Raw genomic sequence first — 14,021 nt, 5'->3', positions numbered from 1 at the left:
TCCTCTGGGTCGGGGAGGGAGGGTGTTGGAGAAGGGAAGACGAATCTTGAATTCTGTTCTTTGTGTACTTTCCAAACCAGAAATGCAGACACCCACACACTGTTGCTGGAGAGAATATGCATCCCAAATGCGTGATTGTGCAAGGTCTTGGCGCTCTGGGGGTCTGCTCTTCTCTGTCCTCTGCGGCTCTGAGGGTTTTTCCTTTTAAATTCAGAACAAGGGTTATGGTGTTAATGAGTTTGGGCCCTGAGGGACTTTTACTGCAAAGATGTGTCCTTTCTCTCTTACAGTCTTCATGTACTGTTGAAGTCAAACGTTGGGATTTGTGGGCACCGCTGGCCCCAAACCAGGAGAATTGTTGGCTGGGGCCAGAACTGCACTGGCACCACCTTTGAGAAATCTGAACTCTTCATCCTCTCCTTCTGTAAGGCCCCTCATTCTGCTTTTGGGCACAGCTTAGTCAAAAGATCACGTTCTGGCGGGGCTGACTCTGCCAACTTGAGTTTTTGGCTGTGTTTATGGTTCCTCCTTCTGGAAGACATGAATCAGATTTTCCTAGACTCTTTGGATTCTACTCCCATTCCTCCCGGAGCTGGCTTCCTGTTTTTTCTTTCTTAAATAGGCTCTCTCCTGGGGTGGAGGTAGTGATTTTTATCCCACAGTGATTTCAGCCACTGTCTTAATTGGAGTAATGTTTGCTGTGGGGACACGTCTCAAAGTTGCAATGACTCGGTGCTGTAGAGCCTTATTTCGTTCCTGTGGCAGTCCAGAGTGGGTGCTCGTGGTTGGTGGGTGACTTTCTTCCACTAGGAAGAGGGGTGATTCAGGGATCCAGGCACTTTCCATCCTATGATGCCACCATTCCAGCTGGCGGAAGGGGAGTAGTATGGAGAGGGCACATCCGTCTTGCATTGCCCTGACGTAGACAGCACTTCCCACCCACTCTGCATTGGTGAGAACCAGTTACGTGACCCCACCTAGCTGCAAGGGGGTCTGGGAAATGAAGTCCTAGATGGGAAACCAACCACTTTCAGTGACTATACAGTAGGGAAAGGGTATCTTTGACTCTTTGGACAGCTATTCAGTGTTTTTCCTGTTACCTTGACTTGGTTTCATTTAAATGAGACGAAAATGCTGAGGACTGGATGTTACCTCAGTATTTGGGGTTTGGTGGTTCTCGTCTCTGTTCACAGTCTGAACTCGGGGACTTCCTGTGCACACACAGCCATTTAGTCTTTCGGTTTCATTTTTTTTGAAAACCTCGTATATCTGAGGCGTTGTGCCAGGCTTATGGCTTATGAGGTGAAGGGCCAGTGGGGGGCACAGATGTCACCCCGTACAGGCTCACGTAACTTGAGTCGTGCTTACCATGGCACCCAGCCATCGCCTTGCTTGCCCTGTTCAGTCTGCACGTGTCCATGTTGCTCACTCTTCTTAAAACCCAGCTCTGGTCACGTCACTACCCCCTCTTGAACTTTTATTCTCTATCTAGAACTTGCAGGAGGAAGTTCAAGCCTCTAAGTGTGGTGTTTGAGGTCTTGACCGTTGTCTTCAGCCTGCCTTTCCAGGAATCTCTGCTGCCACTCCCTAGAACGTTCTGCCTCAGCAGTCAGGCTAATCATTCGCTGTCCTGCCACAAACCTCTGCTTCTGGGCCTTCTTGAACTTTCTCCCCTGTCCGTGTTACCTTCCTGCTTCTCCTCACCTGTCTGGTGGGCCAGGTCTAACCTCTGAGCTTGGCCTGAAGGATTCAAAGCACATCTGAGCTTGAAACTGTAGCAGATACCATACTGCATATGCAGCAGAATTTATGTGCTGATCATTAGGGCTGACGTTTCACTGACATCTGTCTATTTTGTTTGCTGGACTGCCCACTCTGAGAAGATATTTTCCTATGTTTCCCATAGAGTCTAGTTCATCATCTGGTGCATAATAAGTGCTGTAGTTTATCAAAAGCTTAGCATGTACTAGTTGCGTTATGTCATACCTCAACCCTCCCACATAGGTGTTTTTGTCATCCCTGCCTTACAGATGAAAAATTGAACCTTAAGCTTTACCCAGCCAGTAAGTGCGGGAGCCAGGCTTGAACACAGGTTTGATTCCTGGGTGCGGGAGTCATCTGTCACGTGGCTGATGAAAGTAGAGGTGAATGGGGGGCATCCTTGTTCCCTCAGAGTTTATAATCCAGTTGTGCAGACCAGATGTGCAGTCTGTATACAGAATGAAAGATGTTGCTTGGCAGTGTGGTAAGGGCATGGACTTTGGAATGTCAGACCTGAGGTCAGATCTCAGCTCTGCTTTTAGAGCAGTGGTGTCTTGGGGAGGTAAGTAGGTAGTTTACTTCTCTGAGCTGCTGTTTCTTTTCTTTTCTTTTTTTTTTTCAACCTATAGGTAGGTAGGATGATACCTTCCAGAGCTGCTGTTAAGATTAGAATCAGGGGGAATGAAGATAGTTACTGGCAACTAGGCAGTCTTAGCCAGTATTATTTGTTATCATCACCCAAGGTGGGGGGCATGGATCAATGCCCATGTGGACGGTTCTGTGAAGTTCAGAGATGTGGGAGGTCTCTCAAAGCTGGGTGGGTCAGAAAGCTTGTGGAAATGGGCAAGTGTGAGCTGGATTATGAGATATGGCTGAGGCTTTCTTTCTGTTTTTTTTTTTTTTTTCTGTAGCTTACTGATATGCTTTATTTGGCTGTGTGTTATTTCATTGTTTGAATTAGATGCCAACATTTAAAAATGGGATGGTATCTCACGAACATACATCTGTTTAGCCTCTCCTGAAATACTGAAGGTGGAGCCCACACTGCAGCAGGACAGGAATCAGAGCTGAGTAGGAGCTGCTCTCTAGAAAAGGCAGCCCCTTGTCCTGCTTTACTCTGTTAGTTTACCTGCCGTACCCTAGGGCTTATGAGTTCAAAACCCCAGTTATAATCCCTTCTGGTCTTCTTCCTGTTGGACAAAGCATTAGCTTCCTGTTGCTGCTGTAGCAAACTTAGTGGCTTACTGTGGCATACGTTTATTATCTTCCAGCTGTGGAAGGCTGGAATCAGCAAGGGTTGGTGACTTCAGGAGGCTCTGGGGACAGTCCATTTCCTTGTCTTCTCCAGTTTCTAGAGGCCACCTCTATTTCTTGCCTTGGAGCTCTTTCTCCATTTTCAAAGGGGTGGCTAAAGTCTTAAGTATGAAGAAAGGTTCATCTTTCTTTCTGCTCGTTTACTTATTCCACAAGTATTGGTTGTGGGCCTGTGCCCGGTTCAGAGACAGTGACAAACAAGACAGACAAACACCCTGACCCCCTGGTGCTTACATTCTGGGCAGGAGAATACAGTAACAGCATGAGAGTCATGAAGGAGAGCACGTGCTAAACCGAGAGATAGAAGAGGCTGCGTGGCTCCTGGAGCTGGATAGTAAGCTTCTCTGTGAAGAAGACATCTGACCTGAAATATAAGGAGCTAGCCATGCCATGATGAGAGGGAGGCTTTTACAGGCACAAGGATGAGCACGTGCAGAGGCCCTGAAGGAGGAATGAGATCGGAAAGTGCAAGGAGCAAGAAGCAGGTGGTGTGGCTGGAGTGCCGTGAATGGGTGGGTTGTGGGAGGGCAGTTCTGGGAGGAGAGCAGGGCTTGATCAAGCCATGCCTTGGGGACTCTGCTGGGGTCTGAATTTTACTCTAAGTGTGATGGGAAGTCATTGATGGGTTGTAAGTATGCTGCTAATGTGATGTGATTTCCCAGGTGATGCCAGTGGTAAAGAATCTGCCTGCCAGTGCAGGAGATGCAAGAGACATGAGTTTGATACCTGGGTCAGGAAGATCTGCTGGAGTAGGGAATGGCAACCCACTCCAGGATTCTTGCCTGGAGAATCCCATGGACAGAGGAACCTGGTGGGCTACAATCCATAGGGTCACAAAGAGTCAGACATGACTAAGCATGCATCCCCTTGAAAAACATAACATATACACACACATGCTATTATGATACACACACATATAGACACATGCTAAATGATATACACACACGCTATTATGATACACACATGCTAATATATACACACACACATAGACACATGCTAATATGATGTATACACACGCACACAGTTTGGAAAGCTCACTATGTGTGTGAAGAGTGGATTGCAGGGGCAGTGGTCCAGGTAGAGATGAGGGAGGCTTGGATAGGGGTATTAAAGATGGACAGACATCACAGTTTTGGAGAAAAAGCCCATGGCTGTATTTATTTGAGACTTTTCTCTAGTATACTAAGGCTTTGGCTTATTTTAGGCCTTTTGCTGCTCTCTAGGGAGAATGTTCCCAGGCTTTGCCAGCCTCATGGCTGAGGGAAGTGGGGGAGGCCTGGGCCAGTGCCTGTCTGGCGTCTGCTTAGCCTTGTTGGTGTGGAGGTGACAGCTTCGGTCAGCGATGTCTTTCTGGCATGTTGACCACTTAGGTCATGTCTAGACATTCTTACCCCAGCCCTCATCTTGATCCCAAACCAAACACATCCACCTGCTGTTAATTCCACCTCTCTTCAGAGAAACTCTAGGTAAACCCCTGGGGGGCCCCCATGCCTCCTTCCAGGCTTCCCCAAGTTGGGAGTGGGCACTCTTCAAGAGTGTCCCTGTGTGCCAGGGCCAAGCCAGATCAAGGCCAGCAGTTTTTCTCTGCCAGCCCCTCACTCCAGTCCTCGCTGTGTGTCAAGCGGGAGAGCCCCAAGCCCAGGAGACCTCCTTGTCGCTCGCGTGTCCGCTCTGGGTCTTCTCTCTTCTGTGCTGTGACTGTTAGCACAAGAGTAGTTTTCCCAGCCTCTCGGATGCTTTTTTCAGCACTCAGGAAGCAGACATTAGTATCATCTCTTCTCTGTGTATGTGCAGCTCTCTCAGGTTTCTGGTGAGTTGTGTGGAACAGTACTTGCTATTCCTCACAGCACAACTTGGAGAAGGGTGGGAACCCACTCCCCCATCTTGGCCTTTTTTTATTTTTTTCAGTCTCGCACTCAATAATTGCTGGGTTAATAAACAAAGGGCTCTACAGTTCATCAGTGATGCTGGTGGCCATTTCTTTCTGTGTGCTTAGTGCTATCTGGTCAATGTTCCTTTGTGTTTTGGGGATCAAACATTTGCTTGCCGTTGCAGTCAACCATCTGAAACGACCCGTTGTAGAAGCGAGGACTGAGGCTGAGAGAGCGGGAGAGGTGTGTCACTGAGCATGTAACTGGGCCTGCTGGAGGGCAGCTGTGGCTCAGAGATCACAGAGCTCCTTCATGCCACCATTGTGATTCTCTGTGGCCCTTCCAGTACCTCTGTGGCCCTTCCAGTACCTCTGTGGGTCGCGGTCTTGTGACTGCAATTCTGACTGCCTTGGTGAAAGGGGAGGCTTTCATCCACATGGCAGGAATGAAACCTGGAAGCCAGTTTTTCCCCTATGTTGTGTTGATTGTCCCAAAATGCCCTCAGGTCCAGCCAGTGCCTACGCCCGCCCTCCTTCTCTATCCTGAGCACTTTGGCTGCACCATTGGGGATCTTAGTTCTTCCACTAGGGATCAAACCTGAGCCACCTCCATTGGAAGCACAGAATCTTAGCCCCTGGACCACCCTATCCTAAGCCTTCTGAACTCTGCCAGGTCCTTCAGCTCAGGAACAACCCGCTGACAGGAGGAGGAACAGCAGCTTTGGGCTCCAGCAGGTCAGATCCTGGCCCTGCTGCTGACCTGTTAGTTACTTTAAGATTCTCTCTTTGAACCTCAGTTTTCTAATTTGCTATTGGTCTTATCCCGGAGAATCATTTTGAGGATGCAAGATGATGTGTTTAGGGGGGCACTGTGGCATAGGGCTTGAGTTGAGCTCTGGAGCTGACTGCCCAGGTTCAAATCCTGACTCTGCTACTTTTGAGCTGTGTGATTTTGGACAAGTTCCTTGAGTCTCTGGGCCTCACTGGCACAAAAGTACACACTGTGGCCTCGTACCCTGTCCCCAGGAATGGAACCTCTTACTTTCTTCTCCCTGATCCCATTCCACTCAGAGGCTGGGGAGGACCTGGAGTTGAACATGACGTTTTATTTTGCTGAAGCCTTCTGGGTTGGAGGAAGCATTTGTTCCCTAACAGGAAGGGACAGGGTCTGCGTGGGAGAGATTGGTGACACTGCCTTGGATAGGGGATACAGACAGGAAGTTCAGAAATAAGCTGATAGCTAAAGAGAGTTAAGTTAGAGAGTTATTGGCACATAAAACAGAAATTCAGGCGTTTCAGAAAAATAACAGATGCCTAAATGTCAGTGGCAAGGAAGGGAGAAGGCTATCAGATTGTTTTTTGAGTAAGATCTCATCGAGGAAAGAGCAGTTTTGATCTATTTCTCTTGCTTTGTTTCCCAGGTGAAAAAATTGAGGCGCAAGGGAGCCCTTAATTAATTAGGGTTGCCTGTAGCATGCACTAATTTTTTTTTTTTTTTAAATGTTCAGCTTGCCTTTTCGGCTAGATTGTCAGTTCCTTGAAGGCAGGTGCCCGGCTTTTGCCAGCCTCTGTGGTCCTGCTGGGCTGTGACTGATCAAGGTCCACTTCCTTGACCTCTGTGTTTTCCAGAGTGAGTACATTGCTCCGTGTGATTGTCGGCGCGCCTTTGTCTCTGGATTTGATGGCTCTGCAGGTGAGTCACTAAATTCTCTCTTTGTTCTTGTGGCCCTTGTGTTCGCCTCCCTAAAATAGCTGGACCCAGTTTCAGTCTGTGATACAGAACCAAAAAGAAAATACAGACCAGATGTCCCCATTGACCCTCTGCAGAGGGGGCATGGTCCCGGTGCCTGCAGCTCCTAAGCTTACGTTTTAGTGACTCTCTTCTCTCATGTGTTAATGATGCTTCTTTTTAATGACTCTTTCGCTTTTCAAGTCAAAAAATTTTATTTTAAAAATAGTCTTGGGGGACTTCCCTGGTTATCTAGTAGAAAAGAATTTGCCTTCAAAGCAGGGGATGCGTGTTTGATCCCTGGTGGGGGAACTAAGATCCCACATGCCTGGGGCAGCCAAACCCTCCTGCTACAACTAGGGAAGCCCGCAGGCTCTTGAGCCTGCCTGCCACAATGAAGACCCAGTATAGCCAAAAAAAATATTGTTGAACTTTTTATGAAATATAACATACACACAGATAAGTATATCATGAGTACTCCTGTGTAACTGGCACTGCAGATAAGAAATGAGACACGAATGGCATCCTCAGGACCCCTTCCTTAGCTTTCTGGTCCCCTGTAATTCTCTAAGCGCTTAACTCTTGGTTTCCCCCTTTTCCCTTTCAACTCGAATAATAAAGATTAATGTTGAGCTACACTGGCGCCCTGCATTACTTTTCCAAGAGCTGTTGTGCCCTTGAGTTTCAGGGTGGTTTTCCCCTTCAGGCTCCCATCCTCTTAAGTGGCTAGGCTTGACGGGAGCCCCTCTCCTCGCAATTAGCACGCTGCTTCCATTGATGTAGGTGCATGTGTTGGTTGGCACATTCCAGCTGGTTTCTGCTGACACCTCTGCTGAAAGCCCTGAGTTCTTCTGGGCCTGTGGGAGCTGAGGGCAGGTAGAGGTGGAGACATAAACTCCCTGTGTCTCCCTGAATGCTCACAGCGCCCAGGTGGTCTCTCTTGGGAAAGGCAAAACACCTCCCTTGGGGTGTCTGTTGGAGCAGGTGGCTGTGATTGCTGAGCAGGAACCATTTCCAGCTCACTCCTGTTGACTAGAGGCCCTGTGGCCCTCTGTCCACAGACCCCTGTCCTCCTGGCCTTGACTCACGTTGTGCACATGGGGTCCTTTCTATGCAGGGACCAGTACCCAGGCTGCCTCCAGACTGCTGCTTTCAGCGGTTGGCCCACAACTGGTTGTCAGTGGTACCGTCTTCTCTTGCCTGGAGGTTTCCTTGGCGTCAAAGGCCCACCTGCCCCGCCAAAGTGGGGGTCGGTGGTGGGGCCACACAGAGTCTGGGGCCTCTCACCATGCTCGCCTGCCTGCTGTCATTTTGGGCAGCTTCTAGGTGTTTGTCAGGAACCTCTCTCATTCCTTTGCTCCCCTCCTCCAGGCACAGCCATCGTCACAGAAGAACATGCGGCCATGTGGACTGACGGGCGCTACTTTCTCCAGGCTGCCAAGCAAATGGACAGCAACTGGACGCTCATGAAGATGGGTGCGTAGATGCAAAGCCATCTTAAGTTTAGCTGGCCGACTCGGGAGGAGACCCTGGAACTAATCAGGGCTTGTGAATCTTAACCCTTTTATGGGGTCAGGGACCCCTTTTAGAATCCAAGGTGTCTTAGTAACAAACTACCGTAGATGGGGTGGCTCAAACAACAGAAATTTAGAGAAGGGATACGTGTATATGTATGGCTGAGTACCTTCGCTCTTCACCTGAAGCTACCAAAACATTGTTAATCGGCTGTTGTTGTTCAGTTGCCCAGTTGTACCCAACTCTTTGTGACCCCATGGACTGCAGCTATACCCCAATACAAAGTAAAAAGTCTAAAGTTTTGGGGGGAGAAATTTTTTTCAATGGAAATTTATCTTTTCATGGCTGGTGGCTGGAAATCTAAAAGTCTAAAGTTTTTTTGGGAAAAATTTTTTTTCAACAGAAATTTAATTTTTCATGGCTAGTGGCTGAAAGTCTGAAATGAGGATGCCAGTGTGGTCAGGCTCTGGTGAGAGCTGTCTTCCTGGCATGCAGACAGCCACCTTCTCACTTATCCTACATGGTTCTCTCTTTCTCTTCCTCTTAGAAGGCTACCAATCCTACTGGATTAGAATTCTACCCTATGACTTCATTTAACCTTCAGTATCTCCTAAGTCCCTGTCTCCAAACATAGATCGCATTGTGAGGTAGGGTTTCAGTGTATGAATTTTGAGGGGAAACAGTCCAGTTCATGGTACAAGGAAGAACAAGAGAGTGACAGGCTTCTATATACAAACCGTCATGCATTCAATTTTGGAAGGCCCTGGCTCAGAACCCTCGTTTCAGTGAGGAGTAGCTGAGGGCCAGAGAGGACCCTGTGCCTTTGACTCATGCCCTGGGGCCTTCCCACTGCTCTCTGCTGCCTCATGATTTCACATGAGGTGAAGGTAAGGAGCCCCTGGCAGCCGAGTTAGGAAGCTCTCCCTCTGAGGATCCTGACTCACTTCTGGCAGCTTAGCCACAGGGCAAGAGCATGGGTCTGCAGCTTTCTTGGGCAAGTTACTTCATCTTCAGTTTCCTCATCTATAAAGTGGAATGATAATAGTACCATAAAATGGTGAGGATTAAAGAAATAATATATGGAAAGCATGGAGCTCAGTGTATTGGATAATGATGTGTGTGTGTACATGGGTTTTCATTTAATTGCATGCTATATTTTTCCTTGTCATCAGAGTAGTCTTTCGAAATACAGTTTTAGTGATTGTACAAAGGTACAGCCTGCTGCATTTTGAACTTAGACAATAGGAGGGGAAAGCAGCTGCCAGGGCTGAGTGAGGAAGAGGAGAAAAGGCCAAATCCCTGATGTTTCTTGTTTGTTGTTGGAAGTTATGAGGAAATCGGGTTGTTACCAGACTCACAGTTCAGGGAACAGCGGGCTGTTGATACTGAGTTGAGTTGACCCCAGGATCTATTTTACTGAGGGTGTGTGTGTGTGTGTGTGTGTGTGTGTGTGTGTGTGTGTGTGCGCGTGCGCGCGCACGCCTTCATGCTCCACACACTCTCCATATACATGTATAAATGTTTGGCTTAGGGAGGAATTAAGAATGTTTTTATCCTGGCAATGGATTTATTTTAAACGTGGGTTTCTCAAAATTCTTTTAAACTATAGAAACGGCAACACTGCAGGTTGGTGTTGTCCCAGTTGCGTTCTCTCTCACACACACAAGCACAGGCCTTCGGGATTGTGGGGCTGTTAGAAGTGGATAGGCCTCTAGGCCTTTGTACTATTTGATTACATGCCTCTCTGTTGCTGGTTCATGCGCCCTTAGCATATATGTATATTTTTTTATATGTTAGATGGATGTGCTATGTCCATGTGTATTTCAGATACAAGCAAAGTTTAATATCTTAATTTTTAAGAAGAAGTACAAATGGAAGTTCTGACACTTTCTGCTTGCACCCCAGGGTCTCATTTAGTGTGCTTCTGGGATGTGAGCATCTCTCTTTGGGGCCTAGACTCCAGCTGTTAGGGATGTCAGTGCTTTGGGGGTCAGAGTGTCAGAGGAGTGAATACTATCTGCCTCTTCCCTAGACCAGCCCTGGGGGAGGAGCCGTTCTTCCTCCAAGCCGTCTCTAGCCTCTGCCCGCAGCCCACCTCCTCGTTGGCTCTCCTGTGTAGGGAGGTTCTGGTGGGTGTGGCTGGGGAGTGATTGATCCCTGGGGTTTTGCCCAACATCTGTCTGCTAGGAGATGATATGACTTCACTCTGTGAGTTATACTAGGGGCATTCAAGAAACTTCCTTAATAATTGGCTTGTTTAGCGGTTTGAGGAAAAAAATCGGAAAGAATCAGATAGGAAAATCACTCAGTGACAGTTTCTAGGCAGGCTTTTAGAACTGAGTTCATGAGCTCATTTCTTTATAAACCTTTGAACGTCCATTATGTGGTGAAGGTAGTAAAAGTCAGTACTGTTTTGGAATATGAGAACTTTCACTCTTTGATATTTTACCGAAATGTTTGTTAATTGTTTAGCAAAAATCTGATGAAAACGTATACATCTGAAACGTACAAGATATACTGGGTTGGATTAAAGAAAAACTGGGATCTCAAAAATAATTTTAGTTCCTTTTGTGAAGCTTACTTGGTGTCCTATGACTAGTCTCTTAGAAACGGAAAGGGCTGTGTGCTCTTGGTAATTGGGAAGCCCAGGGAGCCAGTTAAGGACATGATGTTGGGTTCCTGTGTGCTCCTCTTATAGTCTTTGGATAGATTTCTGCTGCTGAGACTTGAGCTCAGCCCTCCAGTCAGGCCAATCGTCTGGCAGGGCCTTTCCTCTGCAATGATGCCCTCCAGGTGAGGCGAGAGCCCTGCGCATGTGTTTGCCTTACCTGGGTGGGACGTGAGGGAAACTCTGAGCTTCTGCCTGCACCATCTCACCACTCACGCTCTCATCACCATTAGTGGGGGCGTCATAGAAGGCCGATGAGATGATCTTCAGGATGACATCATGCACCTGTGTTGCAATGATTCCCAGGATGCCTTTTACCAGGGGTCTAGGGAAAATCCTGATTCTTCTTTCTTCTGTCTCACCCTCCCCTTATATACCATCTTACTTTATGCTTTCCTTTTATAGCATCTAACCCTTCTAGCCTTCCAGGATGAAGAGAAATTCAGATTTTCCAAGTGCTGTCAAATCCTTTTTAAAGAAGATGCTTCATAAAGATCCTGTTCTCATGTTATTGGTGAATTGCACCCTTCTGGGTAGGATAGTGAGCTCAGACTCCCTGGGAATTGTTTCTCATCAGTTCTTTCCTCTGTAGGTCTGAAGGACACACCAACTCAGGAAGACTGGCTGGTGAGTGTACTTCCTGAAGGATCCAGGGTTGGTGTAGACCCACTGATCATTCCTACAGGTGAGTAAGCTGAAGCCCTGCCAGCTTGGGTGAGGCCTGGGGTTCTAGATGCTTCCCCACCCTCCTCGTTTGCTTGTGGGTGGTGGAACCTTTAGGGGCTCAGCATGACATGAGGTCACAGCGGAGGTCAGGGTGAGGAGATGAGTTAGCAGAGGGCCGCAGGATTGCCTGTCAGAAGGTGCCAGGCTCTCAGAGCCCTGCTGCCTATAGAGAGTGTTCAGTTCACAGCTAGATCACCAATGTTTCTCCTCAGATTACTGGAAGAAGATGGCCAAGGTTCTGAGAAGTGCTGGCCACCACCTCATTCCTGTCAAGGACAACCTTGTGGACAAGATCTGGACAGACCGCCCCGAGCGTCCGTGCAAACCGCTCATCACACTGGGCCTGGATTACACAGGTCAGAACCACGGCTGCGCCCAGCAGGCCCTGGCCATCGTCCCCTCCACTTGAAGTCCTCTGGAGCCAGGTCATTGAGCCGATGGGAGGATTTGGCCCCGCTCTGGCACGTGGCGCGTTGGGTGCAGCAGGAGTTCAGTTTGCTTCCACTGTTGGCACCTGTGTGGGCATAGTTTACTCTCGCAGAGCTCCTCTGGGCAGACCCATGGGTGCTGCTGAGATGGCTCTTTTTTTTTACCACTCAGTTGCTCACTGCCCCTCTCACGCATCTGATATTGGACACAGAGCCTAGAGGTTTCTAGATTCCATGTCCTTTTCTTCTGCCAGCTCTTGTAGGTTAATCTTCCCAGGCCCCCTGCCCTCTCTCTGTCCTCTGCCCTAGAGGCTTTGGGGAGTGGGTGGGTTTCTTTGGCTTGCGTGATAGTGGTGAGTGAGGAGCAAGTTCTGTTAACTGTCTGTGGGAGATGAAAGTGTGGATTTATGGAAGAGTGAGGAGTGCAGAGGGAAAGGCCTGGAGGTGGGGCAGAGGGGAGTGAATCTTGCTGTAGAAACAGCAGAGGAGAGGTGGAGCGGGGCTGTCTGGAATGCAGGCACATTGCCCGGAGGGGTCCTGGGAAGAAAGCATTACAATGCAGACTCTCAGCCAAGTTTTAAGCAGAATTCCCGAGCTGATCTTCACAGCAGCTTTCGGTTGTGGGGACACCCCCAGTCTGCTTGCTTCCTTGTGACACTCTCACCAGAGGGTATTGCAGACGGGGGAGGGGAGTGAGGAGTGAAGGGCCCTGGGTCCGCTAAACAGTGTCCATCAGCATGCTTTGGATTCTGCTGAACTGAAGGAAAGGCTCTGACCCGTTCTTTACAGAGCAGGGAGAGCAAGCTTGGCTGGTGAGACTTTGGGTCAGCAGACACGTGAGTGCCTACCATGTGCAGGGCACTGCCAGGGGCTGCGTGCATGAGACAGATGCCTGCCCTGTTCATAGGTGGCTGTACCATGAGGTCCAAGTGCTGTCTCATGTCAGGTGGTGGTGGTGGTAGTGGGGTGAGCTTCTCTGGGGCCCACAGGAGTAACAGGGAGTCGCTGGCTGTGTCTGACAGTGCATGTGTGGTTTGGAAGTGGTAGTCACACTGAAACAGGCTGTGGAGAATTCCTAGATCTTAGCACTGAAAGGCAGGTCTTGAGGCTCTAGAAGTGTAAGATGGAGGGTGCTATTTGCCTGACCTCTGAAGATTTGGTGAGCTCTCTCTGCTGGTTAGTGTCTTCTCAAAGCTCCCTGTGCTTCCTCTATGGCAGCAGTCCTTATACAGAAGGGTAACTGATTGCTGGTTTAATTATCTGTCTTCCCTTCCAGACTGTAAGCCCCATGAGGGCAGGGACTGCTTGTAGCTCAGAACTGTAACTGCCGTGACCAGCAAAGCATCTGCAGATATTGATGCCTGGGCAGGAGAGAGGTTCCATAGACATTTGTTGGATGAACAAATAGATTAAATTTGTTGTGAGGCAGTCCGGGCTTTGGACAGTCAACTAGCTTAGACGGAGTCACTTTTCTTGTATGGGATTGGTATCCAGGCATTCTGTCCGCTCAGATAACATGCTCCCTGGAATGTGGTGCTGGTGAATGTTTGGAATGGGTTCTTTCACTTGGCTCTCAACAATCCCCAGGACCAGACCAGGGGCTGGAGTGGCAAGTATGTTTTTTCTTGCAGGCATCTCCTGGAAGGACAAGGTTGCAGACCTTCGGTCGAAAATGGCTGAGAGGAGCGTCGTGTGGTTTGTGGTCACTGCCCTGGATGAGATTGCGTGTGAGTGCTCTGGTTTCACTGTTGGGGCGTGTTACCCAGTCTCTCAGTTGGTTCTCTGGGAATCTGTGTGTTCACAGAATTCAGTTTTCTGCGTGGTCAGAGAATAAGCAAAAGACCATCACCAGTGGGTATATGGCATGCCAAGTGGGATGGAGAAGGGATTATTTTGGATGGAGAATTACAGGGCATTGGGGAGGAGATTGTGGTTGGTCTGGAGCAGTATTACAGCCAGGCGCTAATGCTAAATCTGTGGTGGTGTCCCCCTCTAGCCAGGCTGCTCAGT

General features: G+C 48.6%; 1 protein-coding gene across 4 annotated transcripts in view; it reads left to right on the top strand.

The window, feature by feature from the left end:
• The window catches only part of XPNPEP1 (X-prolyl aminopeptidase 1), a 51,371-nt gene that overhangs the window by 16,045 nt on the left and 21,305 nt on the right, over positions 1-14,021 (top strand). For 3 of the 4 annotated variants that reach the window (XM_068961766.1, XM_068961767.1, XM_068961765.1), the window contains exons 4-8: positions 6,575-6,638; positions 8,046-8,150; positions 11,450-11,542; positions 11,796-11,939; positions 13,643-13,738. In XM_068961766.1, the coding sequence (XP_068817867.1) occupies positions 6,575-6,638; positions 8,046-8,150; positions 11,450-11,542; positions 11,796-11,939; positions 13,643-13,738 (502 nt within the window). The remainder of the gene's footprint in view (positions 1-6,574; positions 6,639-8,045; positions 8,151-11,449; positions 11,543-11,795; positions 11,940-13,642; positions 13,739-14,021) is intronic. The other variant, XM_068961768.1, reaches the window with a different exon arrangement.

The sequence above is a fragment of the Capricornis sumatraensis genome, chromosome 23 (assembly GCF_032405125.1).
Source record: "Capricornis sumatraensis isolate serow.1 chromosome 23, serow.2, whole genome shotgun sequence".
NCBI classification, from domain to species: Eukaryota; Metazoa; Chordata; class Mammalia; order Artiodactyla; family Bovidae; genus Capricornis; species Capricornis sumatraensis.
This window is presented reverse-complemented; position numbering and strand designations above follow the sequence as displayed.